The 25168-nt window shown below is 42.4% G+C and overlaps 4 protein-coding genes across 4 annotated transcripts in view; 2 read left to right on the top strand and 2 right to left on the bottom strand.

Moving 5' to 3' along the window:
* Positions 1–306: 306 nt before the first annotated feature.
* Positions 307–4000, top strand: vps26b (VPS26, retromer complex component B). Its single transcript, XM_046389398.1, has 6 exons — positions 307–1006; positions 1248–1404; positions 1571–1735; positions 2228–2403; positions 2491–2633; positions 3297–4000. The coding sequence occupies exons 1-6, from the start codon at positions 784–786 to the stop codon at positions 3432–3434; spliced, it is 1002 nt and encodes a 333-aa protein (XP_046245354.1). The 5' UTR covers positions 307–783; the 3' UTR covers positions 3435–4000.
* On the bottom strand, positions 3940–7781 carry thyn1 (thymocyte nuclear protein 1). The gene is made up of 8 exons (XM_046389399.1): positions 7640–7781; positions 6704–6760; positions 6122–6282; positions 5971–6039; positions 5759–5851; positions 5580–5675; positions 5349–5499; positions 3940–5244 (listed from the first exon to the last, which is right to left on the bottom strand). The coding sequence occupies exons 2-8, from the start codon at positions 6750–6752 to the stop codon at positions 5198–5200; spliced, it is 666 nt and encodes a 221-aa protein (XP_046245355.1). The 5' UTR covers positions 6753–6760; positions 7640–7781; the 3' UTR covers positions 3940–5197.
* Positions 7782–8002: 221 nt separating this feature from the next.
* On the top strand, positions 8003–12619 carry acad8 (acyl-CoA dehydrogenase family, member 8). The gene is made up of 11 exons (XM_046389394.1): positions 8003–8325; positions 8831–8931; positions 9254–9423; positions 9545–9654; positions 9817–9893; positions 9988–10125; positions 10237–10372; positions 10998–11095; positions 11231–11383; positions 11473–11575; positions 11721–12619. The coding sequence occupies exons 1-11, from the start codon at positions 8208–8210 to the stop codon at positions 11774–11776; spliced, it is 1260 nt and encodes a 419-aa protein (XP_046245350.1). The 5' UTR covers positions 8003–8207; the 3' UTR covers positions 11777–12619.
* The window catches only part of esamb (endothelial cell adhesion molecule b), a 37754-nt gene continuing 25200 nt past the window's right edge, over positions 12615–25168 (bottom strand). The window contains exons 2-7 of the mRNA XM_046389393.1: positions 22423–22568; positions 21050–21251; positions 20481–20636; positions 15559–15681; positions 15344–15473; positions 12615–14179 (exon numbers count right to left, since the gene is read on the bottom strand). Of these exons, the coding sequence (XP_046245349.1) occupies positions 13711–14179; positions 15344–15473; positions 15559–15681; positions 20481–20636; positions 21050–21251; positions 22423–22568 (1226 nt within the window). The 3' untranslated portion in view covers positions 12615–13710. The remainder of the gene's footprint in view (positions 14180–15343; positions 15474–15558; positions 15682–20480; positions 20637–21049; positions 21252–22422; positions 22569–25168) is intronic.

Below are 25168 nucleotides of genomic sequence, written 5' to 3'. Positions count from 1 at the left end.
ATGATGACAGGAGTCATTCTCCTATGAGTACTTCTTGCTTTTGATGCTTTAAGTTTCTGCTTCTAGATTTCTACTTGAGTATTTTTTACATTATGACACTGCTATAAAAGAACCTGTACACTTCTTCCACCACTTCTTTCTAAAAAAAAAAATCATAACTAGGAAACGTGCTCAGTTTTAACCGCTGATGTTAAGTGCTTACCAAATTAAGATGGGGAAAAGGGCGACTTTGTGAGCCTTTATTTTGAAAATCTCCACCCGGAAGTAGTCAGCCCAATGCAGGTGTCGTAATGCTACATCCTGGTCGTTTGACAACATTCGCCGTCTTTCTTGCAGAAAACAAACATGTAATTTATATTCAGACACTGAGGATCGTGTCCGGTACGACGCAGACCACTTTGAGGACAGTGTAGACTGTCTATTGGTGACATTAATATCAAGAGAAGAAATAAAAACAAAAAAAGAAACGGCCAATTGGCTGATGGACGTCTTGTCGTGCGTTTTCGCTGTGCTATCATCTCGCTGTTCTGCTTCGTCGTTGGAAAGGAGTATGGACATGTGGCTAATGTGGAGTTTTCTGTAAGTCATAGTCCACTTTTTTCCCGTTTAATAGTCTATCGTGTGCTCCGACGGAGAGCTGAGGTCGCAGGCCCTGTACTCTGTTTGTGTTTTCCGCTCCGAAACGTAACGTTACCGTTAGCGGGGTTTGTTGGGCTCGCAGTTCGCTAACAGGTCCGAGTAACGTTACGGTAAGAGTTTGCACGGCGCGCGCGTAACGTTACGATGAGTTTCTTTAGTTTTGGACAAAGTGCAGAAATCGATGTGGTCCTGAATGACGCTGAAACGAGGAAGAAGGCGGAACACAAGACTGAAGATGGAAAGAAGGATAAATACTTTCTTTTCTATGACGGCGAAACTGTCAGCGGAAAGGTGAACGTCACACTGAAGAACCCCGGGAAGAGGCTGGAGCACCAAGGGATCAAAATTGAATTTGTTGGCCAGATAGGTATGTACAAAGTGACTTCATAAAGAACACCTATGCAGTATATTCTGGCTTGTGTTGACAGCCCTTCCTTCATTGACCAGTTTGCACCCAGACATCCTTTATATTTGTTTTTATTTTTGGGAGTGTATGCTAAGTACTGGGGTGGTGAGTGGGGCTGAACTGTATATCTCAAAGCATTAGGAGAACACAACTGTAATATGTCTCTTCTACTTTAGTTTTTGATGATATCTGTCTTTTACAGAGCTCTATTACGACAGAGGAAACCATCATGAGTTTGTGTCTCTGGTGAAAGATCTTGCAAGACCCGGCGAAATAACTCAGTCGCAGACTTTCGACTTTGAGTTCACTCATGTTGAAAAACCTTACGAGTCTTACACAGGCCAGAATGTCAAGCTAAGGTAAGTTTGATCATTCACTACTTTAAACACTGTGAAATGAGTGACTGGAAGCGTCATTCTTTGACCTACCTGTCATGTGATCTTGCCCGCTTTATACGTTTTACTGATCGTGACGTGATAATGCGGATGTACTGCTGTGTTCAGACTCTGCTTGTTGCCTTTGCAGATATTTCCTTCGTGCCACGGTGATCAGAAGATTAAATGACATCAGTAAAGAGATGGACATTGTTGTCCACACCTTGAGCACGTACCCTGAGCTCAACTCCTCCATTAAAATGGAAGTGGGAATTGAAGATTGTCTCCACATTGAGTTTGAGTACAACAAATCCAAGTAAGATTTGTGAGCATTCATTCATTATTGATTAACACATAGACAGTTTTTCTCAACCTGACTGTTTAATCTGTATGCTGAAGGACCCTTGTGTATGTGTATTTGTCATAATCATGTATGGTGAAGCCGCCTCATAACTCCTGCCAGCTCAGAGCATTTATTTGTGTTGCTCAGTGTTCTTATAATGTGCTATCGCTGGCAAAGATTGTGAGTTCAAGTCCCAGATGATGCAGAACGGACATCTTCTATCTACTCGGGCAGCATGTTGTGTTAATTGGAGACATGGCTTTAAGGTTTATTGATAATTCTTGTGATCCACTCAGTTCTGCTGCGGGACTCTTCTGTATTGCTCCTTTATCTTCCTCCTCTTTATTTTTTTCCTCTTCCTCCATCTCCTTCCTCCTGAAAATGCTCAGTCCTGACTAATTTTAATGAGTACTGGTTAATAAATGATTTGGTCTGTAAAATGTGTCTCCATTCATGCTCTGACAGGTACCATCTGAAAGATGTAATTGTTGGAAAAATCTATTTCCTTCTGGTGAGGATCAAGATCAAGCACATGGAGATCGACATCATCAAACGCGAGACAACGGGCACCGGCCCAAGTGTATACCATGAAAATGACACTATTGCCAAGTACGAGATCATGGACGGAGCTCCTGTCAGGGGTAAGTGACTCTCAGTCATGATTTTTTACCCACAAACTTTCTCCTCACTCAGTCAAGATCAATATTATCCGACCTTTAATATTTCAGGAGAGTCCATTCCCATCCGGTTATTTCTGGCTGGTTACGATCTGACTCCCACCATGCGAGACATCAATAAGAAGTTCTCAGTGCGCTACTACCTGAACTTGGTGCTGATCGACGAGGAGGAGAGACGCTACTTCAAACAACAGGTACGCTGTGATGATAAAAGATGGTCAGATATGGTCAGGCTGGCTCCTCAGTGTGCTGCATGATAATAATCTGGATATCTGACCCTTCTAGAAGCAATGTTTGTGTGGAAACATCTGTGTAAATGTAATACCTGATTAAGAAACCTGATTACTGGGCCGCATACCCCTGGTTTGGCTTCCCAAAGGTTTCCTTTGCATGAAACGGACTCGAGAGAGGAAGAGAAACTTTCATTTGGAAAGTACAGCAAAGCACTAGTTTTGTCCACATTCTATACTACGAGCTAATTGTGAGCAGCTTTGAGCCGTAAAGCATTAATATAAATTTAAGATGGGATCTGAGCTACAGAATTTTCCGAGACAACAACAGATAAGTATTGCATCTTTGGAAACACACTTAGATTTCTTTCTGTGAAGTTTACTGGCTTTCAAAAGTTCAGTTTAACATCTGTCTGTGCACATATTGTTTTTTCTTTATACTAACCGCAAAAGTATTATTAGCTCTGAAACAATGAGTCGATTAATCAACTGGCAGAACGTGAATTTTCAATTTTAACAATACATTTGTTGAGAAAAATGCACAAATGACTGCAGTAATTCCTTGTAGTTGATCATAGCGTGGAGAGCAGGAGAGCAGTAACACCCGTCTGGCTTCCCCTTGTGCAGGAAATCACACTGTGGAGGAAAGGGGACGTGGTGAGGAAGAGCATGTCCCACCAGGCCGCCATCGCCTCGCAGAGGTTCGAGGGCTCGGCTGCTTCAGAGAGCGCGCTGGAACAGGCTGCGAAGGAGGAGAGCGGGTAGAGCCGCAGCCCCTCCAGTCTCCTCTTTCAAGACTCATCAGCGTCTGCAGCGGAGCGTCGGAAGGTACCTGTCAACCGTACAACATCTGGTGAAGCAGCTGTTTTTACTTGTAGCCGCTGCTGGGAGGAAGAAGGGAGGTCGACATGCAGTAATTCAGTATGTGAACAAACAGTTTGCATGAGGCATTCATAGTGGCTTCAGGCAGCTGGTCTTGTCCTTCCTCATTAATGTATTTTTTTTTTTTCCTTCATGGGAATCAAACTAATCACCTGTCGCAATGTCCACCATGTAAAATCGTTTATGTGAAACTGTTGAATTTTTAAGCCTTCTGTTGGTTACATTGTAATGAAAAATTGATTTCTAATCTCTAAATTGTCGTGAGATTTCGACAAAATGCATCTCCAACATTCCACCTTAAGTGAACGCATTCCTAACACTGTAAACAAGGTCAGGAAGTCTGAGATAACTTTGCACTGCTGAACACATTTTCCTCTTTGTGTTTCTGTATGTTTGCACAAAAAAAAAAAAAAAAAATCTGGAAACTGGAACCTTTTTCTCTTTTTTTTGAGCAAGAGGGCTTAAGTATTAAACCCCACATTTTTCTTTTTTTATCTGTAAATAAGACCAGCTAAAACCTTCAGTCCTGTCCCCATGTGTACATTGATTATAGAGTACACAGTGCCACAAAATGACCTTTCATGTTCATATGCTTTACCTCAGCATTCCAGTATTGTTAGGAAAGGGTGTTGTATTAAGGTCTGATAGTATAAAGTCTTCTGTATCCTCTTTATTAGAGACTTGAAAGTTGTGCCTAAGTGTATCAAGCAAATGAAATCCTCCTGCCTCTAACATAATTTTAGTCTTTTAACCAGAGAAAAGTTACATTAGAACTATCTATCTTTTGCAAAATGCTAATCAATTCCTCCTTGTCCCCAAAAGTGAAATAAATTGATGCCAAATGGAAAAGAATATCAGACTTTGTATTGGAGAAATGAGTGAAAGTGTATGTGACAGGTTGGACAAAATAAAAAAAATAAAAAAACAAAAAACCGCCACATGAAAAGATCAAACTGACTACATCATACCAACGCTGCTGCATACGCTTCATGTTGTGTCGTCATTCAGATTTTTCCAAACACATTTGGATCCTCAGATGGTCAGAAAGGCCAAAGTGATGACTTAATCACAAATCAAGCTTGCACTGAAACGTCCGATTGGTTACTTCTGGTTGCTTTTATAATCAATAGTTTCAAGCAACTTTGCATTCACAAAGCCGAGCAAATTTAACAGGCCCGCGTGATGTCAAACTCTTTTTAATCTTCCCACTCACTTCCACATCACTGGAGAGCTGTGGACCTCATTATGTAAAGTGATGCAGTGCATTAAATGTGCTTTGTGAAGAACGGGGTCCGCTGCTGGTTACAGGTTGAATAATGGCAATAAAACAAACTACCCTGGAGGCAAAGGACAGTCTATGTCAACATAGAATAGAATAGAAACAATTTATTGTCATTAGATTACTGTAAATGATGACTTTACACATTACTGTACTCATGAGTTATACTTTATATACTGCTGCTGTTTTCTATCCGGAGCCTGCAGCTTCAAGGTCACCGTGTTGTTAAAAACTTAGCGTGAGCGATACTTTGACCAGAACACATTTAATATTTATGAACAAGTTAAAAAAAAAAATACAGTAAAGTACAAGTACAGTTGGCTGCTTCGTAATTTCACCGTCAAAAAGCGTCAGCTGGTCCAAATCCTCACAAACGCTCTCGATCCTCCAAACTCAGGACAAAGTTGAACTCCTCTGCAGAGAGAAAGCAGAACAACCATAATGCTGAAAGAGGACACAGAAACTACACAGCAGTAACAGCAACAAGCCCCTTTGGTTAAACAACACTTTGGACGTACCGGCGGTTAGGGGCTGCACAGAGAGCCTGGCCCTTGTGAAGAGCGCCATGTCCTTTAGGGGCCCTCCATTGGCGCGATGCTGCAGGTGGTACTTTTTCAGCTCAGACAGAGGAATAAAGCGCTTCATCATTCTTTGATACTGGACATCTACCTGTGAGAGAAAAACAAAAGAAAATGAACCCTCGTGCTTTATTGTCGATACCTATACCCTTAATTCCTGAATTACTTTACCATGCTCCACTTGGGATTGTCAGGTTTACTGGTGGCATCAAAATGAACGTCATTCTTATCAAACTGAGTGTGGTCCACGTAGGCTTCCTTCACAATCTGGAGAAGGAAACACAGCAGTGTATCAGGCCTGTCTACACTTTTGTTTAAATCATTATCAGCAGGGAGAGACTTTGACTTACTTTCATGAGTCCTGCTATCCCTGGTTCCTTGCAGTTGCTGTGGTAAAAGAAAGCCAACTGTCCCGCTTTCATCTGCCTCATGAAGTTGCGCGCCTGCAGAATTTGCACAAGCCGAGTAAGAATAAGATCACAAAAAGCCTTTAAGAGTGCTGCAGTGCTGGTGCCTTGTTTCAGGTCCTTTCATGGCACGCGAGGCCGTTTTGTGGCTCTACCTGATAGTTGCGGACACCGTCCCAGCAGCCAGTCTGACTGGGCAAAGCCTTCAGATCCTCGATCCCGAACTGCAGAAAGAACCAGATGCATCAGATGAGTGCAGCCAGTCTAACAACAGACTGTGCTGATGAGGCCGTCACTGATACGTACCTTCACATCGATCCCGTTCTCGAAGCGGCTCTCGGGTTCAGACTTCATCAGCCAGCGACAGTACTGTGGTGATTCTGAGCTCTCCTTAGGCTTTCCGGTCGCTTTCCTTTTACTGTCTAACGCTTGTTTTGCAGAAGAGGCCGTTTCACCATCATCTTTGCCTGCGTGGTTGAGGAAATAATCATCACTCATTGATTTGGGGCTGCCGTGGCCTAGAGATTCAAGAAGCGGCTTGGGTCACCGGTTCGATTCGCCTGCCGGACGGGCATGAAAAATTTGGGTGTGGTAGATTAATGATTAATGCAACAAATGCTCCTCCCCTCAATTATCTGGCTGATGTGCCCTTGAGCAAGGCACTTAACCCCCCCAATATGCTCCCCGGGTGCTTGACGCAGCCTCCTGTGTGTGTTTCACTGCATGTAATTTGCTGGATGTTGCATGTGTGTGTTCAACTAAGGATGGGTCAAATGCAGAAGACAAATTCATTGTATGTATGTAAAAATATATATACTGTCAATAAAGCTGATTCTTCAACATAGCGGACCAGACATTAAATATGACTCAGTGATTTAATTTGCTTACGTGAATTTGCTGAGGCTTCACTCCCTCTGGGCCTCTTCTTTGGTGGCATCTTTCAGTCTATAAAGAGACGTTTAAAACATGACATACCATCTGTAATAGGGTTGGTAATCAGGTATGTCTTTCACTTGATTAGGCAAAAATCAAAATGACATCCCTGTTTGGTCATTTTATCCAATAATCCGATCAATTTATGTCACAAAATGTATTGCTACAATAATCTGAAATGGCATACATACATGTTGATCCACATTGCAAGACTTGAAACTTGAAATGAAAAATGTACAACCAATTGCCCAACCAACAGGCCTAAACCCATAGATATTCAGTTTACAGTAATCTAAGATCAAGGAAAGCAGACTCGCAGTGAAGCTGGAATCAACCAACTAATCGATTCACAAATACTGATTAATTAATTTTCTGTCAATCGACTAACTGTTGCAGCTCCACTTGACACTGTACACCTTGATATTAGATAAGTTGATCTCACTTCATGGTTAATTTTTTTTGGCGGGTGCAGTTTTTGACCGCACTCAACATTTTAACCTCAATGGAGGGAGGATTTTCTGCAGTGTGGTTGCATTGCACTGCATTAGCTATAGGTGCACTACATGGATAAACAATCAAGGTCTAAAGGCTTCATAACCACCTTGGAAATAAAGAAATATTTGACCCGTTTCAACTGCACTCCCTTGCATTGATAGGTAAACTTGCATTTGAGCGCTTGAAATTGGGGGGGAAACGTACTTCCTCTTCACCATCATCAGACACGGATGAAAGATTAGTTTAGAGCTTTAACGACTAACGTTGCACAAATCTGCGCCACACGTGTAAACTAAACGTGCGTCCGCAAGCACCAACACTCAAGTCATCCTAATACAGATTAAAACGCAGCTCTGGCAAGTAGAAAACCTCTACACACACACTGATAAGTCGTACCTTCTGCTTAACTGTGCTTCGAGTTGGTGATCAGTCATCGAACCCCGCGGGGCAAAAAAAAAAACATACAACATGTGACGTCAACAAACATACCGGTGCACTTGATTTAATTACTAGCTACTCCCGTGTGTACACAACTCTTCATTTCCAGCAGGTAAACAAGCCCCGCTCACGGTATTTTTTTTTTCTAGTGTGGTGAAGGAATGGCCCACCCTACTCTGATTCTGATTGGCTTATCTTGATATTCTCGCCATGATTCTAACCAATCGCCAATAGCCACTGAGGGCAACGAATACTAGCCAATCAGACGCAGAGTCGGGCGGGTCATGACCTTGCCATCATAGGAAAAAAAATATTTGACTGGTTTGCGAGAAGTGTAGCTGTAGTTGATGTTTTACCACAGAGTTTCTTTGGTTTTACCCCCAGCGGTCACAAGGGGCAACAAGGAGACCATTACGCACTTCGAAAACTGACTTCACTAGGCGACGCTGCACTAACTACATTTCCCAGCAGCAGCAGCGGCGGCGGTGTGACATAACATCCATAACTCAGCACTGTGGAGGAAAACATGGCGGCTGTGGGACCTCTGGGAAGAATTGCCAGACTGGGCTCCAGCATCTGCAGAAACCATCGTTTTATCTTTAACAGAAGTCCACAGAGACGAGGAATAGCTTCGTGTATCGACCGTAAGTACCAGAAAACGGCAACTGTTAGACTTGTTGCCTTGTGTTTTAATGGCAGCTGCATGTTATGGCAAACCAGGCACCGGTGAGCGTAGCTAACGAATGTAGTAAACTTTTGTTAACTACATCAGACCGGTGCTGGTATTCATTTTGACAGCTCTCCAGCACTAAAACCAGCAGTCATTTGACCTATAATAAAAGGTATACACAACCCATTCAGCGGTGCAATGTTAAATTTTCCTAGCTTAGCTGTCATTGGTTAATTTTGTTCCTCCCGGTCCTCCAGTCATGAGGCAGAAGGAGCTACACACCCCCTCTGTACCACCACCCTTTTTCCTAGTCAGGTTAGGTTAGATGCTGTCCTCAGTTTCCGGCTTCAGAAGTTAAAGACATCATTGTCAACCAGCCACAAGGAAGCATCCACACAACGTGCTGCTCTTGTAACTGTGAATGATTGCATCTTTTCTTATTTCGTTCATCTGCATTGTTCTCCACTCTTTGTTTGCAGCTGCTCATGGACTCACAGACGAACAGAAGGAGTTTCAAAAAGTGGCCTTTGACTTTGCCGCTAATGAAATGGCTCCACACATGGCAGAGTGGGACGAAAAGGTGTGTTGGAGCGAGGGACGTGTTGTTAGTGAGACAACGTCAAAGCAGTGGATTTCAGCATCATAATGTTTGGACAGAGGATGCCCATTATAATTGCATTTCGAGTGAATTGTGAATTGAGCAGCCGCAGATGAGTATCTGCAGAGAATCTAGTTTCCTGATAGAGAAAATTATACATCTTACATACATACATCCTCCCATACATCCTTGGCTTGGCAAGAGGCTCTTCTGCACGTCGTACACCATCTGTGAAGTACTTGTATGTCTAAGCAGCTGTTCATTTATTTCATTTATTGGTATGGTATGCTCATATTTTGTCCAGGAAGTGTTTCCCGTAGAGACAATGCGGAAGGCAGCCCAGTTGGGTTTTGGTGGGATCTACGTTCAGCCGGATGTCGGAGGATCGGGTCTTTCTCGGCTGGACACGTCGGTCATCTTCGAGGCGTTGTCCACAGGATGTGTCAGCACCACAGCTTACATCAGTATCCACAAGTACGAACTCCACATGTGGCAGTGGTGGCATGTAGCTGCAGTTAAAACGATAATAATAATGAATGGCGACTGACTGCTGTAATGGGCACCATAACGATAGCTATCACATATTTTTTTGCAGCATGTGTGCGTGGATGATTGACACCTTTGGCAACAAGGAGCAGAGGGAGAAGTTCTGTCCTGATCTCTGTTCAATGGAAAAGTTTGCTTCCTATTGTCTCACTGAGCCGGGTCAGTCTTTGTGTGTACAGTAAAGAAAACCTTATTGCAAATTGAAGACCATTTTCTATGTAATATATTCATTGTTGGGTACGTCGTTGATTTATCTTACATCAACGCTGTTGCTCTTGATGTTTGTGTGTGACACGGTGATCCTGTCATCTTTGATTGCAGGCAGTGGCAGCGATGCGGCTTCACTTCTGACCACTGCACAGCTGAAAGGTGACCATTACATCCTGAACGGTTCAAAGGTGATTTCAAACCCGTCTATGCTCACTATTTAAGTAGTTCCCCTCTAAAAAGACAACCTGAAACATCTCTTTTCCCTTTATATCTTCTTCTTAGGCCTTCATCAGCGGAGGAGGAGACACGGATGTCTATGTGGTGATGTGCAGGACAGGAGGTAAAGGACCAAAAGGCATCTCTTGTTTGGTGGTAGAGAAGGGAACTCCAGGTCTCGGGTTTGGCAAAAAAGAAAAGAAGGTAAAATTCTTCTGTGGTTGGGATTTTTTTATTGTTCTGTCTGTAGTGTTTCCGTCTAACCACTAGATGGCAGAATTGAGTCACTCAGCTGTTTCTCAAACTGCTCTGCAGGTGGGTTGGAACTCCCAGCCAACCAGAGCTGTGATATTTGAAGATTGTGTTGTCCCAGTGACCAACCGGCTTGGCGAGGAAGGACAGGGATTCAACATCGCCATGAAAGGCCTGAATGGAGGCAGAATTAACATTGGTGAGAAGGGAAAAGCTATCCAAGCAGTTAACCATCTACGTTACAACAATTAATGACACCCAAACATATAACTTATTCTTATATCTGGGCGGGGGAGTAATCCGGTGTGGTGAGAGTATGTAATTTTTTCAGTGCTGCGTTTTTCTGTTTGCAAACTTAACTTTATAAGCAGTGAAACTCACCCTTTCTCGATTCAGGAAAACATGAAACATCACCACCACTCAGCCCCCCCCCCCCCCACAAGAGGCCCACTATATGCACTTTATTAAAAACTGACAAATCTGCAAGTTGGAAAGACTGACTTGACTGAATGCTTGACTGAACACAAAGAGGCTGTCAAAACGGACCAAAGAGTAGATGAGTTTCCATGTTCAGTGTGATGACGGTTAATTGTGCGGTCTCGTGAAGTTACTTGTTCACTAGACCTTGTTTCGGGCATCTAATCCAAATCCCATTCAGAAAGTCCATTGGCTGTGAGACGAGGGGACTGGACATGCTGAAATTCACCTCAGAAACTCATTTTACTGTTGCTTTAAGAGAAACAAACACATTCATGAGGCTGTTTACTATTTCCTTGACATGTGATTGACATGTGGATTCTTCTCAATCAACACTCCGCCAACAGCGTCCTGTTCTCTTGGGGCGGCACATGCCTGCGTCCTGCTGGCGAGGGATCATTTGTTGGTACGCAAGCAGTTTGGAGAGACGCTGTCCAATAACCAGGTAAATAGCTCACATCTTGACAGCCTTTTCACATAAGGATCCAGTGAGCCCACATCCAAAGTATGTAAACCCTGATCCTGCAAGTGAAAAGGCTACTCTGAATTCCTTCTCTCCCTGTCTTTGTTACGCGTGCAGTTTCTTCAGTTCAAACTGGCCGAAATGGCGACCAAGTTGGTCGCATCTCGCCTTCTGGTGCGCGAAGCAGCGAAGGCGCTGCAGGAGAACCGACCCGATGCAGTTTCTCTCTGCTCCATGGCCAAGCTTTTCGCCACGGACGAGTGCTTTAATGTGAGCTTTAATCGGATAAATAATTTTGCAGGAAGAAATTTTGCACTTGTTTCACTTCTTCTACATGGTCACCTGTTGTTGCTCAACAGATCTGCAACCAGGCTCTTCAGATGCATGGCGGTTACGGTTACCTGAAAGACTACGCAGTGCAGCAGTTTGTCCGAGACATCAGAGTTCATCAGATCCTAGAGGGTGAGCTTTTATATCAGTGACCTTGTTCTGTTTGTCGTGCAGGGGGAAAAAAAAGGAGTATGATTAATTTCCTTGAATTTAAGCGCAATAGTTTTGTAAAGATTTCAGTTTATGTGACTCTTTTCTTCTTTTGTTCCCCCTAAAGGCACTAACGAGGTGATGAGGATGATCATTTCCCGAAATCTGCTGACAGAGTCGTGATGAATCGTTTTTCCTTAATCTTCAAGTGACTTCGGTGGCGACCATATTGTTATGGTCTTCATCTCCGGTTTGTTACTGTGGGACTCGTTTCCTGAACCGGCCCCTACGTCGTCGGCTTTCTAAAGTTGACAAAGGTCACGGGGTGACTGAGGTCAGTGTGTGATTATTGGGTTTGTTTCATTTTTATCTATACTGGGCAAAGCAATGCTGATTCATCAGTCTGTTGTTGAACTCTGGTCTAGAGAGAAATGTTCACTAATAGTTGCAGATTCCCCAAGAAAATTTTGTAAGTTTATTGTTAAAAGAGGATGAATTCAAACTATATTTGCAGTCTAGTTCATTCTCTGGTAACCGTGTCTGTACAAAATGTCTTTGCACGCTTTAGTTGTGATATTTCAGTCTGGACCAAGACTGACCTACCGACTTCGCCATCCCGAGAGTCATGCTGCTAGCATAGCTAAGGACTACATTTGATCTGATTTTTCATCCGAAGTTATTGTTTCCTGTGAAGGTTTCAGTGTGGATAGACTGTAAAGTTTTAGTGTGTTTTTCCGTCAAAAGCTGCTAGTTACAACACTTTGAGTTTTGTTTTTTTTCCATTCCTTTTATAAGGATTTAACGCCAACCTAAGTGTTAGCAAAAGGGTATGTTGTTTTACTGTATGGCACACATCTATATCACATACAGTCAGCATCTCTGTCCCGAAGGTGGCCTTTCAGATTATATTTACCCTCATGGTTACTGTATTTTTACCCTATTATGTGTGCTGTGGGTTGAACTGTCACTTTGCAAATGACTTTTGCTGATCACACTCCAAATAAAATGATCTGAGCTTTCATACAAGAAATCATCCTTTTTATTGGCACCCAATAGGGAGCTGTTATTTACATTATCTATGAATGGTTTGTATGAGTAATAATAAGTTTGTAGGAGTCATTCATGCTGAAATCAAACACTCCACGACACTTCTTTCAAAACAAAAAAAACAAACAAACAAAACAAAAAACTGTCAACAAGCAGTCAAAGTGCTACATGTTGCCATTCGGAGTCAACACGTCACCAAGTTTAGTGTACTTACAATAAAACAAATCAGTGACCGCTTGTTTAATTATATCGAGTTATACAAAGCACCTTTGAACAAAATAGTCAGAAACCATCAACTTCAACAATGTTGTATACACTAGTTTGGTTATATTCCATCTACCATAACAGGCAATATACTCATAAAGTACGTACTCTCAGCAGACACTGACATTATCCCAGTAAGTTGAATTTAAAAAAAAACAAACAAAACAAAAAACACCTCCATGTGAACACCAGTAAACGCGGTTCAAAGAAAGCGAGACATTTTGAAGATAACGTTGAAATACCTGACTTGTGACTTTGCTGGGTTTTTGCTCTTAACTAGTGCAGTTAGCCTGAGAGACGTGACCAGAAGTGATCCTCACACAGCGACGTGCAGTGAGGACGTGAAGTCGTGAAGTGCCCATGGATGATACAAATATAGCCAAAATGTCATATTTTACCAAGAAGTGCAAAACTCTAAGCTGACTGAACTGCTCACTGTGGTTTACCATATCCAGACACACCGCATGAACACTCGAAATAACTGGCTTTATATGCTTATGCCGCCAAGCAAATCTGAACGCCATCGGACACCATTTTGAAGATCTCTTTAGAAGCGTGTCAATAAAAATATACTTCTCTTTAGCGAGCCAGATACGCAGCATACAAAAAGAAACTTAACACTGGACTAAATTTACAATCTGAAGGGAGATTTTGTGCAATAGGAGCACAAACCACCTTCTGAGACGTTTTCCCTCCTCCCTACCTCTCAGGTCTTCGTGGAGGAAGTTCTTCTCCATTTCAAGGCATACTTTTCTCCCCATCCATAACCGCTGTCCTTTAATTCCCTACCGAGATGCTTCTGCTGGTCAGACCAGTGAGCCTGCTTGGCTTTGAGCAGGCACCATGACCGCGACAGCTCCCATGCGTGTCAGAGTGGAGGAGCTGATTTGTGGTGACACAGTGAGTGGGGGTGGCATCTGAGGCTGAGCCCCCTCAGTCCTGTTGGGGATGGCGACCGCGGGGCTCTTCAGGACCTGCGGAGGGCCTCCGTTTGTACTGGCGGGTCGCCTGTGTTTTCGCGACGGGGTGCCTCCGATGTTGTAACCAGGAAGTCCCTGTAACGTGTTGGCTTCTCCGGGTCGCAGCTGGTAGGCGTTGATGACCGAGCTGTCTGAAGCCGATGTGGGGGAGTACGGGTAGTGGAAGTTCGGCTGGTGGGGGTCTCGGGGACGAGGGCTGGTGGCTATGGAGGACAGCGTGCCGTTTTTGGACACAATGTCTGAGCCGGTGTTACTCTTTGCCCAAGACACTCGCTTTGGTGCCTGAGCGTCCTCCCTGTAGGGAGGGAGGGAGGGAGGGAGAGGGAGAGGGAGAGGGAGAGAGAGAGAGAGAGAGAGAGAGGGAGAGGGAAGGAGGGAGGGAGAGAGAGAGAGAGAGAGAAGCAAAGGAAACCAAAAAGTCAGGATTAATGAAAATGCATGCTCTCCTTCCCCCCACACAATGGAGCAAACAGGTGTCTTCAAATTGACAAACTGAGATTCACTTAAAAATGATAACAGAATGAGGTTCCCCTTCACTGATGATGATGATGCTGATGATGAGGAGGAGGAGGAGGAGGATCTATCCTTTCCTTTCCCTCCCTCATGTTGGCTGTTTGCTTGTGGATATTGTTTTAGATGTTTTTAGTTCTGACTCGACCATTTTGCTGTTTGCAGTACACGTCCACATATTTATGATATAAAGGATCCACAGTCAAATGACAGGCTTGTTTTGTCTTTAAATATAGAAATAAAAAATATAGAAAACTTTATGCTACTCTCAAAATGAGAAGTCAGCAACTGTTTTAACTGCATTATTTTTTTTATTTCCTTCTGCTGTTAGCACTGATGTGTTGAACTGGGAAAAAATGAATAGTGTTAATGAATAAAGACAAGCCCATGCTGAGGCACAGACTGTTGCTTTTGATTTATTAAATAAAAATGGAAGAAGCAAACGTGTGTGCTCGTCCTACTTATTTGTGAATTTCATGGATCTGTGCTTCCGCCTGGCGGTGCCCTAAATAAATTACGATATTCAATAGGATTGTGGCGAGCAGAACCGGTTCCTTTCGTCCTTTGTGCCTTCAAGTCTGAGAAACACAAAACTGCAGCACTCAAATTAAACCCACATGCCTCAAAATGTAAGTACTTGAGTTGTACCTGAGCACTGCAAACAAATAACGTGTTGACAGCGGTCACTGTGTGGGTGCATGTTGGTACTTCAAAGTTTATTTTAACGCCCACACATCAACACTCGCTGGCCATTTTACTAGGAACACGTGTACAATCTGATTTAACCCAACTGCATTATCTTCAGACATATTTCACCTTCAACAGGACCTCAGTAATAAAACAAATTATAGCACATTTAGCACATTTCTGACAACGTCAACAGAAAGTGACCATTATATACTTTGTTAACATACACAGAGCTGTTGTATTGACTCAGGGAAACTCTTACTTGATCTCATTGGCTATCTCCTCCTCAGTGTCCCGCCTCCTTCTCAGTATGAATATAAGGAAGAGCACCATGGCCATCAGTCCCACTATCGACCCCAGTGTAGCCGCTGCGATCACGCCTGCATTGGAAGCTGCGAAACAGGTCACAGATCAGTATTATTACTCACAGCTGGTGTGCGTGCAGTGGAGTAAAAGTATTTTTTTTACTGTACGTACAGGTGATAACCTCCAGGTTAATGGAGCAGCTGTCGGAGCCAGCAGTGTTGCTGGCTCGGCAGATGTACTTCCCTGACATGCTTTTAGTGAGGTTGCTGAGCCTGAGGGTGCCGTGTCTCTCATCTGCAGAACAACCACACAGTCACACACATGTCACCATCATATATTTATGTGATCCTCGGTGCAACTAGCCTAGAGAAGTATACAGTATTAAATCATTATACTACGACGTAAGACACAAGGGGACTACACTGTCTAAATAACAAGAACTTTACTGTCATGATACGACGCAACACAGGAATGAGCTAAACGGAAATTTCTCCAGTCAAATTCTCTCATGGATCTCATAGGGGTAAGGAAACAACAGCATCATGTGACATCAAGAGTCGAAAGAGGTTCCTGAAGTATTTAAGAATCTCTGCACATGATTTTATCTTCTGAGTTTCAACAGTTTGTGTGTCAGTTTTAACTCTTGGATTTGCATATTTCTGCATGCTGATGTGGTTTATTAAAAAAACAAAAAAACAAAAAAACCTTAAACTATGCACTTTGTAGAATACAGTGACACAGAAAGCATTTCATAACGCAGCAAACAAAAAGAAAATGGCCCCCTCATTCCCTACTCCTGTTATTTTGTTTGCATATTTTTCTCCTCAATTACAGCTGTAATGACATCTCATGTATCACACTCATCTCTATCAGGGCATAATTATTGTGTGTGTGTATCACGGTCATGTTGAATCATTAGATACCGATTCCCACCCTTAATCCAGACTTTAATCCACTATGGGCCCACAGCCAGCATCTACAGTATACGGTTTGTTGAGATCCCACAGCTCTGCAGATAATTCTACAGTCTCGTTATCAATTTGTGTTGAATATTTTCTCACACAAAGGTCATGACACAGCAGTAAGTGTGTGTGTGTCCATCTCAGTGCTTCAACAACTGGCTATTCCCCTCTGACACAATCTGTTTCTCTTGGCACATCTGGTTTTAAAACGCTGTTGTAGCAAACACAGGCTGCAGAAAAATAAACAAGCTTTATGAGGGACTTATCACAACAAATCCTCTGAAATCCAATCTTAGACGTCACATCCCAGCACGACTTCGTCTGACGCGTTTCTGCTTTCGTGGGGATCGTGAGGAAGTGAGAGTGGAATCTGTTTTGTGGAATCACCCTCCTGAAAGTGCTGTTCGGTGCGCTCTGCACTGAGTCAGTCGTCACAAAGACCACAGCAATGCAACACGGAGACTCATCCAAATCGATGAAAAGTCAAGGTTCACAATACGCCAGCGAGCAACATATTAACACAAGAGATCAGAAAATCCCCAACCGTCATTGTGTCCCAACAGCTGCCGTCATCGCAAAGTTTGGGTGGGTGTAGCGTGGACCGAGCTGAGTTTTGCCTGCACCACCAGGAAGGAGGTTAATGTAGGAAGGTGCACACAAACCACTTTCAATCCAAGAGCTAACAGCAAATCTGTCAGTACGTTTAGATTTTGGTAAACTAAAGCTAAGTGGGTGAAAAAGTTTGAAAAAAATTTTCTTTTGCAATTTGCTACTGGCCCGCTAAGTCTTCATGCAATGTCTGTACACATCTGTATGCACTAAAAGTATTAAAACAGCTGGTAGTTATTAACAAATCACAGGTTTATTGTTAACTTTTCAGCCAGTCATCTTTCAGAAGTCAAAAGTGGGTGCCAAATAAAAGTGTAGCAGGCGAGTGTGATTTCCACCTGTCCATCTCTGATTTTTTCTTTAATCCCTGGGCTTGAAAACCAGCTGTGAACAGCCAAACCCAATTGTGACAGATTAGCAGAACATCAGCAGACTATGAGCTTGGAGCGAGATCAAGCCCATACAGCGATCAGATCCCGTCAGCGGCAGAGCTGGAGGGGATCTGACAGTACAGTACAGGCGCTGCTTCATATCAAGACGGGAGCATTACTCATATTACCCTGCCATCACTGCAAGGTCAATGAGCAGCATTTGTCAAAGGCCTGACACATGACACGTGATTAATGCAAATCAGCAGCATTTCTATTTGAAGCTTAGGGTGTAGTTTGACTCCTCACATGACAACGTCCAAGCCACAGTGGATTAGTGTTCATAATTAATGCAAAAAAGGCCCACATTCACATGATGGTATCTTTTAAAACAGAAAGGAAGCAGAAAAGTAGGTTAATGCAGTACCAATTACTGTAATTTACTTTGCCATTAATTTCAATTTACAAGTATAATTAGTGAAGATTAAAAAAAAAGCTAGATTTCTACTGATCTGCACTCTAGAAGACGCAGTGTGGACTTCAGGAAACATGACTAAATTCACTCAATACTTCTCCAGTGTGGGACTAATAAAGGCCTAACTTATCTTATCTAACCCAATTAACTCGTATTTTCAAAAACGTCAAACTGCGAGTTATTTTCAATAGACTGAGTAATAATTTCAGTTCATTGATGCTCTTTGGGTTGAAAAAGATGGTCACAAAATCTTTAGTGCACACTGACGGGAGATTATGTTCCCGGAGTCCTGCACTCCTCAGTTCCATATTCTGTAAAGGCATCCTACTCCTACCGTATTTGGGTCAAATAATCCTAACCCTAAAAGGCTTAACATGTGTCCGTGGAACCGCAGGACCCTGAGAGAACACAGCTGTAGAACTGGGGAACATAAGCGCTAACCAACTAAGACTTAGACATAGAACAGGTTTGCTCTGAGACACAATGAAAAGATGAACGAATGCAATAGGATGACAGCTACATTTAACACACTACACAGATTTAAGGGAAAAAAAAAAAATCAATTCAACCCTTTTACAAAATGGAAATGTATGCAAATTCCTCATTATAAATACATTTTAAAAATGATTTAATGTGTGCAAGGAGAATGTGAAGTTTTAAGGTTGAGAAGGATTATCACCAGGCTTGACACTTCTGCTAAGCTTTTTTTTTTCCCCCCTTTTTTGATAGTAATCATTTCTGAAACATAATCCTATAAGCATTCTTACAAATTGGGTTGATTTTTTTTTTTTTTTCCCTTTAAATCTTTTCCACTGCTTACGGCTGTGAGCAGCGACATGTTGACTCCAGAAACTGTGACTCCTCTGGATGTCACGGTTGGCAGGTGAGGGTGGGGTGGAATTAAGGGGAAATAAGTGGAAAATGTATGTGCGAAAACTCTTACCCATAAACCCAAGGACAAGCATAGGCTGGGGGCAAGTTCTCCATTCTGTTTTTGTTTTTTTGTTATTTTTTTTTTGCAGAAGGAAAGATGGCAGAGAGAGAGAGAGAGTGAACATGAATGATGAGATGCAGGCTGATTGGGGGAAGAGGTTGAGATGTGCTGTACTCTCAGTCCCAAATCCAACTTATGCCTCTTAGAGGGGTTGATCAAGTAATGACATGGGGCTTGTTAGATTAGGCACCAGGGTCAACAGGAAATGAGGAGCGCCGAGAAAGGATCAGCAGAGACAGAAAACGGAGTCAGAGATAGACAGACAGACAGAGAGAGAGAGAGAGATTGCTGAAAGAGATAAGCAGTGATAGCAGAGTAAAGTTCAAGTGTCACGGAGACGGAGAGCGTACATCAATGTAGATAAAAACACGGGTCTGAGCTCGAGTGTCGATGGCATGTAAGAGGACACAGATACACAAGTGATGCAGGCGTGAGTACGCACTCTGCGCTCCAAAAACCCCCCCGGGTCAACGCACAATCAAACGGAGTACTTCTCATTCTGCCAGTCTGAGGACTTTTCTGCTCTAAAGAGATGAGGGCCAGAGATCAAAGCAGTGAAGTCAATACTCAATCAATCAGCCTAAGTCCTGTTGTTCGGAAGCAGATGGCGTTTGCTCCGCAGCATCAACCGCGAAACAAACATCTACAAAGTAATGCCACAACAGAAGCATATCCACACGTGCGTCTTTTTTTTTTTTCCCGCCCTCTCTTTCAGTGGCACTGCAGTGAAAGGAGCGCGCTGCGGTCGGAGTCGTCTCGTCTGTAAAGAGGATTTCACGCCGCATGTTAGGCCATGATTGACGATCTTCCTCTGAGGGGCAGTTGGAACATCGAGCCCACGAGCCGCGTCTTATCAGGTGTGTGTGACCCGACGACATGGACTCTGTTTCGTCCAATGTGAGGTGTTAGGGGTCGGCGTCCAGGTGCACGGCGCTTAGACCGGCACATGAACAGGCTCACAGATTACTTGTAATTACATACATATTTATGTTAACAAGGAAATGAAAATAAGAAGTTATGAAGAAGTTGGTTGTAGTGCTTTCCATAGTAATGGTAATATAAAAAGCTATAAAAATGCTATGTAAATTGGCATCACATTCACTGTTTTTCTTTATAGATTTCTGGTATTTGATGATAAATTATTGTTAATGTTAATAGCATAGTTTATTAGAACATCAAACAAATATATAAAAGCATTTATTTCTTTATCTGAAAAGCATGCAGAGGAGGCGAAAGCACATTTTTCAGCTGAGCAGTCGTCCTCTTAGGCTGCTCCATCAGTAAGATGAGAGAAGCTGAACGAAGCCTGCAGCCGATACCCAGGGGGGAAAAACAAACCTGGACAGCACTCACTACACCACTGCTTCCTCGCTGCTCATTAAGCTTAATTGCTGTGTGAGTGTGTGGTAATGAGGCACCTTTAAATGTGCCCATCAGCCTGCCCTCAACTGTTTATGTAAGGACTATTTCTACATTAGAAAACATTAAGATGAGTTACATGTTTTCAGCGCTGAAAGAGTCTGGATAAGAGTTTGGATGACCGCAGGAATATCCAAACCTGAGCCAATAAAACCAGTAAACGCCCTTTATGGATAGACACTACTCGAAGTACAAGTGAGAAAATATGTTCATTGGATTTACTGACCATTTCAGAATAAGAGTCGCATCCCCACTAAAATACTCACTCTGCATTGGGGAGAAGAAGACCTCAGACATGGGTGCAGCCTTGGTCCATTTGTACTGAGGGACAGGTTTTCCATGACTGGACTTGCAGCTCAGAGTCACGTTGCCCTTCACCACCGGGTTCCCTGTCATGGTGCACACGGGTGGAGAAGGAGGGACTGCAGAGACAGACAGATCAAAACCATGTCAGATAACAATCCAGGATTGGCGACCTTATATTGAACTTGTATTCCAGGCTTTAATCCACTGTAAACAAAGTGGAGATTTCTCAGGCCAGTAGCCATATTGCATAGAAATAAGAAAACGTGCTGACTCCCTGCTGTTTCCATCTGCTGCAAGAGGATGACATAATGACCTCAGAGCCCAGCGAATCCCAAAACAGCAGATGAGTTTTATTATTTTTTTTTTTTATTTAAATATGATTTTTAATAGACCAGTCTGATCTGAATCCTAAAAAAAACATGTTCAGCACTGCCTGGATTTTCAAATCTAAGGGAACACGTGAGCTGCGTCGCAGACGATTCTGATTAAATCTAACCTTTGAAGTTCCTCAGATGCTGCGGTCTGTTACCTTTGACATTAAGGCGTATCTCTCCGGAGATGGCAGGAGCTCCGGGGATGATGACGATGCAGACATAGAGTCCTGAGTCAGACTCCTGGGTGTTGTTGATGTAGAAGGAGAGGTTGGCTGATGGCATGGACACACTGAAGCCCACTCTTTTGGTGAACTCATTCTGGCCATACCCGACCTGACCTGAGCTGAAGTTTATCACCTGAACAGAGAAAACACATTCATGGCAAACACTGGACGGTATCATTACGCTGTTAACTGATAATTAAAATCAACATTTCTTATTTTTCAATGCATTTTTGAAAATAATGCACTACAGAGTTTTTTTCTCTCTGATCTGAACATTTTTTTTTTTTAATTTCATTTGCTGCAGCCATATGAAGATGTGCAGATTAACCAATATAACACAAATCAGCGTCCTTCATAAAGATAATCCTGATGTGTACAGATGGTGGATGTTGAATTTTAGGCTGATTTTCTCTTTGAGATAAGCTCGCAGTCACTGAAACTGTTTAGATTATATTAATCATGCAAAAACCCTACACACACACACACACACAGAGTTATGTACATTTTCAAGAGCAGTTCGTGCTGCGTGTAGGAGGTGCAGTAAAAAGTAAGAGATGAAATGTCATTAGCGGCATCCTATCATTAATGACGTCCGTTCCTTCCTTCCTTCTGCCGTGAATTAGACATCAGAAGTGGTGTTGGAAATAATCCAAATCTCTACAGATCATCTTTTTCACCTTACGTATCACTAGATGGGTTTCTCACCAGCGTCATGCAGTAGTAACAAATGCTCACTTAATCTTGCACACATTCAGAGGTGATTGAGGACACGCACTTAGCCGCTCTGGAGATAAGAATTCCTGAAATGCATAGCCTGAAGAGAATAACTTCAAAACGTTTGGTTTTTGTGGAGGTGCAAAAAGAAAAAAAAATATTTTTCATGATGCATATCTCCCAATTATATTTCTAAATAATAATTCTATAAAATGCCATTCCCAGTTTTATGACATGCAGGCTAACATCTTCAAATGTCCTGTTTTGTCCCAACAACAGATTAAACCCAAAAGATTTCAAACTAAATGATCTAAAACGCAAAAAAGCAGCATTTTTGGGCTAATTTTAGCTAGAAGAGTTACTTATGAACTACGACAACGAGTAAATTATTAAAAGAGTTGCCTATTCATCACTTCAGTTCTGATATTTTGATTTGTAGAGAACATTTTCACTACAGTAGGAGGAGATTAGCAAACACATTGTACTTCATTTTAATCCCTTTAAAGAGGCTCTCTTTCTCTGCTCCACTAGAGGTCAGAGCAGGGTCAACTATGCAGCAGATCTTTGCACATTCATGTACACCTTCTCACCGGCTTGGATCCATTTCCAAAGAATTGCCAAGTGACAGAGTTTTTGGAAATGTCCGAGTTGGGGCTGTACCAGGCATGCAGCACCACCATTTGGCCCTTGACCACCTCCATCTCCCCTCTGGGAATCTCCACCGCCTGGGCGTCACCTGGAACAACAACACAGATTGGTGTAAATGGTTAATCACAACTTTAACGCAGCAAAGAAGTTCAGTTATGACACCTTTTTTGTGTTTTTTTTAATCCTGTGCGACTGATGATTATTTTATACAAATTAATTTCGTTTTTTTTTCTTCAAACACCTTGTTTTGTCCAACCAACAATGCAAAACTCTTAACTGTTATTTTCCTAATCATTTAAGAAACTAATTGCCTGAGCTTTGTATTTTAAGAATTTTTGGACAAGTGTGTCAATGACAGAATAAAATCAAATGCTGCTAAACCTGAGCCAACATAAACCCTGTGGAGGATGGCTCAGCTGCCAATATGCAACATGAAAATTAAAAAAAAAAAAATACAACTGATCTGACAGAAGAAACAGAAAAACCACAAATATGCTGAAAATTGTGAACTGGGGAAAAATAAAACTCGGGCAAACATTTCCAGCAAATTCTATCATCAGGCTGAATTTCACAACTGTGATATCAGCTGATCTGATCTGTTGTGCTTCATGATATTCACCAAGTACCTCAGGACCAATCAGCCCCACACGTGACGTGTTGACGTTTGTGTCGGGTAAACTACAGACAATTGCTTCAGTTGCTGCTGCTGAATTAGATTAAATTAGATGAAAGTACAAAGCTGTGACTCCTCCAGTTTCCCACATGTTAAACAGCCCTGTTTTCAGCTTTGTGTCGGTGCATTTTACAGATGATCTGCTGGGGTCTGACATGGTTTATTTAGCTGCAGATGTAGGAAAATGTTCTATGAAACAAGACTATAAAAAGAACACATAATCTTTGTTTATCTGATAAATGAAAAATCAAACAATTGGGAAATTGTTCCAATGGACACCAATGATGTGCAGGACTCATTACCCTCCACATGTAGTACTGTACCTGATAATTCCCTTAGGATGGCTTCATACTAAGATTATTTTACTGATAAATGGGGCAAAAAGGAGCAGATGGTCCTTTCTCATATTTTGTGAGTCTCACGAAAAGTTGAAAAGCCATTAAAAAAAGTGCAATTTGCAATGGATGTGACCGCATTCCCCTTCCTTCCTGGTCTTTACATTCGCTTTGTGTGACAACTTCATTCTCAATCAAAGCTCAAACAACAACAAAGTAAGCGTTTCTTTTTCCATGTGCATCTGAAAAACAAACAAAAAACAAAAGCTAAAGAGGAGGTTTAAGCAAATCTCAAAGCAGTTTAGGTGCGTGGATTACAAGAAAAATAACCATAATCACGTGGGGTTTAAGGATTTTGTTGTTCTTATACACAGACTCGTGCTTAAAAATGTCAAGAGCTGGCAGGCAACAGCTTAGTATTACTTTCACACTGGGGACATATGCGAAAGAGGAGGGATGAAATGGAAAAAAGACATTAAAGAAAACAAAAGAGGATGTCAAACTCACAGGGTGCCCAGTCACCTGAACCGGACAGCTGAACCTGGATCAACTGATCCCAGCAGTCGGTGTCCACTTGTGTCTCCAGCTTGAATATTGGTTTAAAAACCCAAAAAACTTAAAATATAGATAAACAAAGAAAGGAGATTTGCCACTAAATCCTAAAAGTGTGAAAAATGTCCTTCATGTGCTAGAGAGAGCTACAATGACAGGGTAGACAGTGCCAGCATGTGTCCATATGAGCGTCCATAGATGGGCGGCTGAAATCTCCACATCTGTTCAGTCAGGCACGCCCTCCTTCTTTACCAGACTGAAATCATGCAGAGGCAGGAGAATTAGGCGATTGGCGGTTGTGTTGCCAGGGTGGGACGTGTGTGTGTGTGTGATAGAAAGATTTTAATCATGTGTGAAAAGGCAGAAAGCGCACAGAGAAACAGGACTTATTTTTTGACTTCTACTTTTGCTGCTGTGACTCAGTAGTTTCTTATTGTCCCTCCTGGGACAATGTGACCCTGCTGCTGTCCCTTAATTTCTGAATCTTTGAATCTGGTAAGTCCTGCTGACTAATCCTGAAACAATCCCAGGCTCAATCCTCTCACCTCACGTTAGAGCTCAGCTGGACATGGATATGATGGGACACATGGTCACTCCACCCAGCAACACTGCTGTCGCCGCCGTCGTCATCATCATACAGAATTTACATTCTCTAAATCGTGATTAGTAGATCACTTTGCTTCACATTTAATCATTCATGTCGTGTGATTTCTGGTGACCCCGTTGAGGATTTCACATATTGTGAGTTTGAAACGAGGCGTCCGACTTGAGACCGAAGGACATACTTAGTTGGGAACATCTGATGGCAAAAAAAAAAAATATATAAGCTTGAGAGTTTTCTTTGAAGTATGGTCAAAACGGCTACGTAGCTAAGACTCAAAATGTGGCTGTGATGGCTCCCCTGTGGGAAATAAAGAGGGAACATAAACTGGATATAGGAAGTCATGCTGTTGTGATATTGTGTGTGTAGTATTTTTGGTTTCAAAAATGATTTATTTTTTCTCCACACTCAGTATATCACAGTTACGACATACCAAATGTGCAAATTTACAGGGCAAAGTTAAACAAACGTGGACAAATTAACTAAAAGTCTGACCTGATGATGGCGCTAAATGAAAAGTCAGAGGA

Source organism: Scatophagus argus, chromosome 5 (genome assembly GCF_020382885.2).
Source record: "Scatophagus argus isolate fScaArg1 chromosome 5, fScaArg1.pri, whole genome shotgun sequence".
Taxonomy (NCBI): Eukaryota; Metazoa; Chordata; class Actinopteri; family Scatophagidae; genus Scatophagus; species Scatophagus argus.
The sequence above is the reverse complement of the archived record's forward strand: the minus strand, read 5'-3'. Positions and strand labels throughout refer to the sequence as shown.